Source organism: Fonticula alba (assembly GCF_000388065.1).
Source record: "Fonticula alba strain ATCC 38817 unplaced genomic scaffold supercont2.3, whole genome shotgun sequence".
In the NCBI taxonomy this organism is placed as follows: Eukaryota; order Rotosphaerida; family Fonticulaceae; genus Fonticula; species Fonticula alba.
This window is the reverse complement of record NW_009242973.1, coordinates 137010-139275: the sequence shown is the minus strand read 5'-3', so window position 1 is coordinate 139275 and position 2266 is coordinate 137010. Positions and strand designations below refer to the sequence as shown.

The 2266-nt window shown below is 71.1% G+C and overlaps 1 protein-coding gene across 1 annotated transcript; it reads left to right on the top strand.

The window, feature by feature from the left end:
* Window positions 1-1805: 1805 nt before the first annotated feature.
* On the top strand, window positions 1806-2086 carry H696_01845 (hypothetical protein; the record flags this gene model as incomplete). Its single annotated transcript, XM_009495746.1, has 2 exons — window positions 1806-1941; window positions 2016-2086. 2 exons carry the CDS (start codon window positions 1806-1808, stop codon window positions 2084-2086), a joined length of 207 nt encoding a protein of 68 aa, XP_009494021.1.
* Window positions 2087-2266: the final 180 nt, after the last annotated feature.

The following is a 2266-nucleotide window of genomic DNA, read 5'->3' as shown; positions in this document are numbered from 1 at the left end:
GGGCGGCGACGGGGCGGGGAGGGAAGGGAGAAAGGGGGGGGGGTGTATGCTTGGGCGTGTGTGTGGCACATGCCCGCCGGGGTGGTGGTTGATGTGTCTGTTTTCGCGCGGGGGGGCCGTACACATGCGCGCGCGGGAACATGAATGCGAAAAGGCATTGCCGCGCACCGAGCGCCGGTGTGCGAACCGCACAGCACGGCCGATCCGCTGGGGGGCGTGGCGGGGCAGGGGGCCGGGTCGACTGGCCTCTGGTGCGCGTCGGGGCAGGTGTCCGGGATGGCGAGGGGGGGGGGTTGCTGGTGGACGGCTCGTCGACGCCCGAGCATCCCCAGCAGGCCGCGCGGGCGCGCCAGATGTCGGGAGCCCCCCCCCCCCCCCTCCCCCGGCCTCCGGGCAAAGCGGTGGAGGTAGCAGCAGCCGGGACCCGAGGAGAGTCTGCGTCTCACTCGGGCGGGCGGGGGGCGGAGGCGGTGGAGTTGGCACACCACCATATGCCCGGAGGGGCGGGTGCCTGGCAAGGGGGGGGGGGGGGGGCGAGGGACAGGCCCCGTTCCCCCCGGGACGCGCGTTGTCTACGTGCCTCCTGCGAGCCATCCGGAGGGAGGGGGAACCCCTTCGAGGCATTTCAGCTGCCCCGAGAGGAGGCCGATCGTCCGAGGCCCGGTCAACACCGGCGAGGGCGTCGGTGGGCATGCGCGCGCGCGCGCGCGTGTGTGTGTATGTGTGTGTGCAAATTTAGACGCCCAGTCCACGAGCATGTTCCCCCCCCCCCCCCCCGGGCCGCCGAAAAAATAACAGCCGCTGCGGTCCTCCGTTTTCACACGGCGGCTAACTGGCCGTGGGGCTTCCTGGCGGCCGGGCTAACCGGGCTCGTGGACCTGGTGGCTGCGGGTCTCGCCCAACGGCCGCGCGTTACTGCCCATGGGATATGCGTAACGCTTGCGGCCGGCGCTCGCACACTGATTACCCTCCTTCCTCCCCCGCCCGGCTGCTCTGGGGGGGGGGGAGCGGCTTACCAAAAAGACCGGGCGGCAGGGCCGCCGGCACCAGAACCCTACCGGGGCAGGTGATCGGGGCGCATGTGACGGCGGGGGCTCGGCGCCGGGATCTGGACCACCGGGTGCCACCAGAACACCCTTCGGCGGGGCCGCCGGGCGACGGGGCCCGTTTCCGCATGCGCGCCTTCGTGGGTGGGCGCGGCCCTGCCGCTTGGCCGAGTTGACCTTCCGGCCATGTCCCACGCCTCCGGGGCGTGTTATTTCTCCCGCCCCAGGCGGATGCGCTGCGGCGCCTGGCGTCCCGAGGGCCTTCGTCGCGCCCGGGGCCCCCCCCTCGGTGGTTGCCGAGCAGGGCTCCACGCCCGGCCGACGCCGTTCCCCCGGCCGGTTGCTGCTGCTGCTTGTCGGAGCAGCAGGCGTCTCCCCCGGTGTCCCGCCTCGGCCCCGGCATCCGCGGGGCGGCCCGGAGCCCGGGCGGGGGGCCCACGGCAGACGGCGGTCACACGATTGTTGGCGCGAGCCGTCCGGAACTCAGGCCCCTGCGGGTGTGATCCATGCACATGACCCGGGGCGGGCTTTTTGAGGCGCGCTTCGTCGCCAGGTGCACACGCTCGCATGTGCCCTCCCCCCACACTTTGGCGCCTTGTCTCTTTCTCCCCCCTGCTCTCTCTCTCTCTCTCTCTCTCTCTCTCTCTCTCTCTCTCTCTCTCCCTCTCTCTGTGTCACGTACACCTTTTCCTCTTGAGTCGGACTCTGCCGGCTGCCCCCCCCCCTCCGACACACAGACACGCCCCCTCCGCCACGACCATGGACAGCAACATCCCGCTTGAGGAGCTCTTGGCCGACACAAAAGATCTCTTCGTCACCGAGACCGAGGTCGAGCGATCTCGCGAGCTGGCCCGCCAGGAATGGGAACGCCGGCGCGAAGCCAACCCCGACATCGGTGCGTGGCGATTGCCTCTCTCTGCCTGCCGGCCGGCGCCCCGCCCCGCCCCGCCCCGCCCCCCTGGCTGCAAGACCAAGATCTGCAAGGTGTTTCTGCAAGCCGGGCGTGGGTGCGCCACAACCGCGATGGCTCTGACCGCTGACCTCCTGGCACTGGGCTGCTGCCCTCCCCGTCGTCGGCGCCATGGCAGGCGAGTTCGCCGAAGTTGGTAGCCTGAAGTCCCTGGCCGAGCAGCTGGCCGACAACAAGGCCAAAAAGGACGAGGAACACCGCCTCCGGCAGCGGATGAGTGCGTTTGCATGCTGCCCCGCCCCCCCCCCCC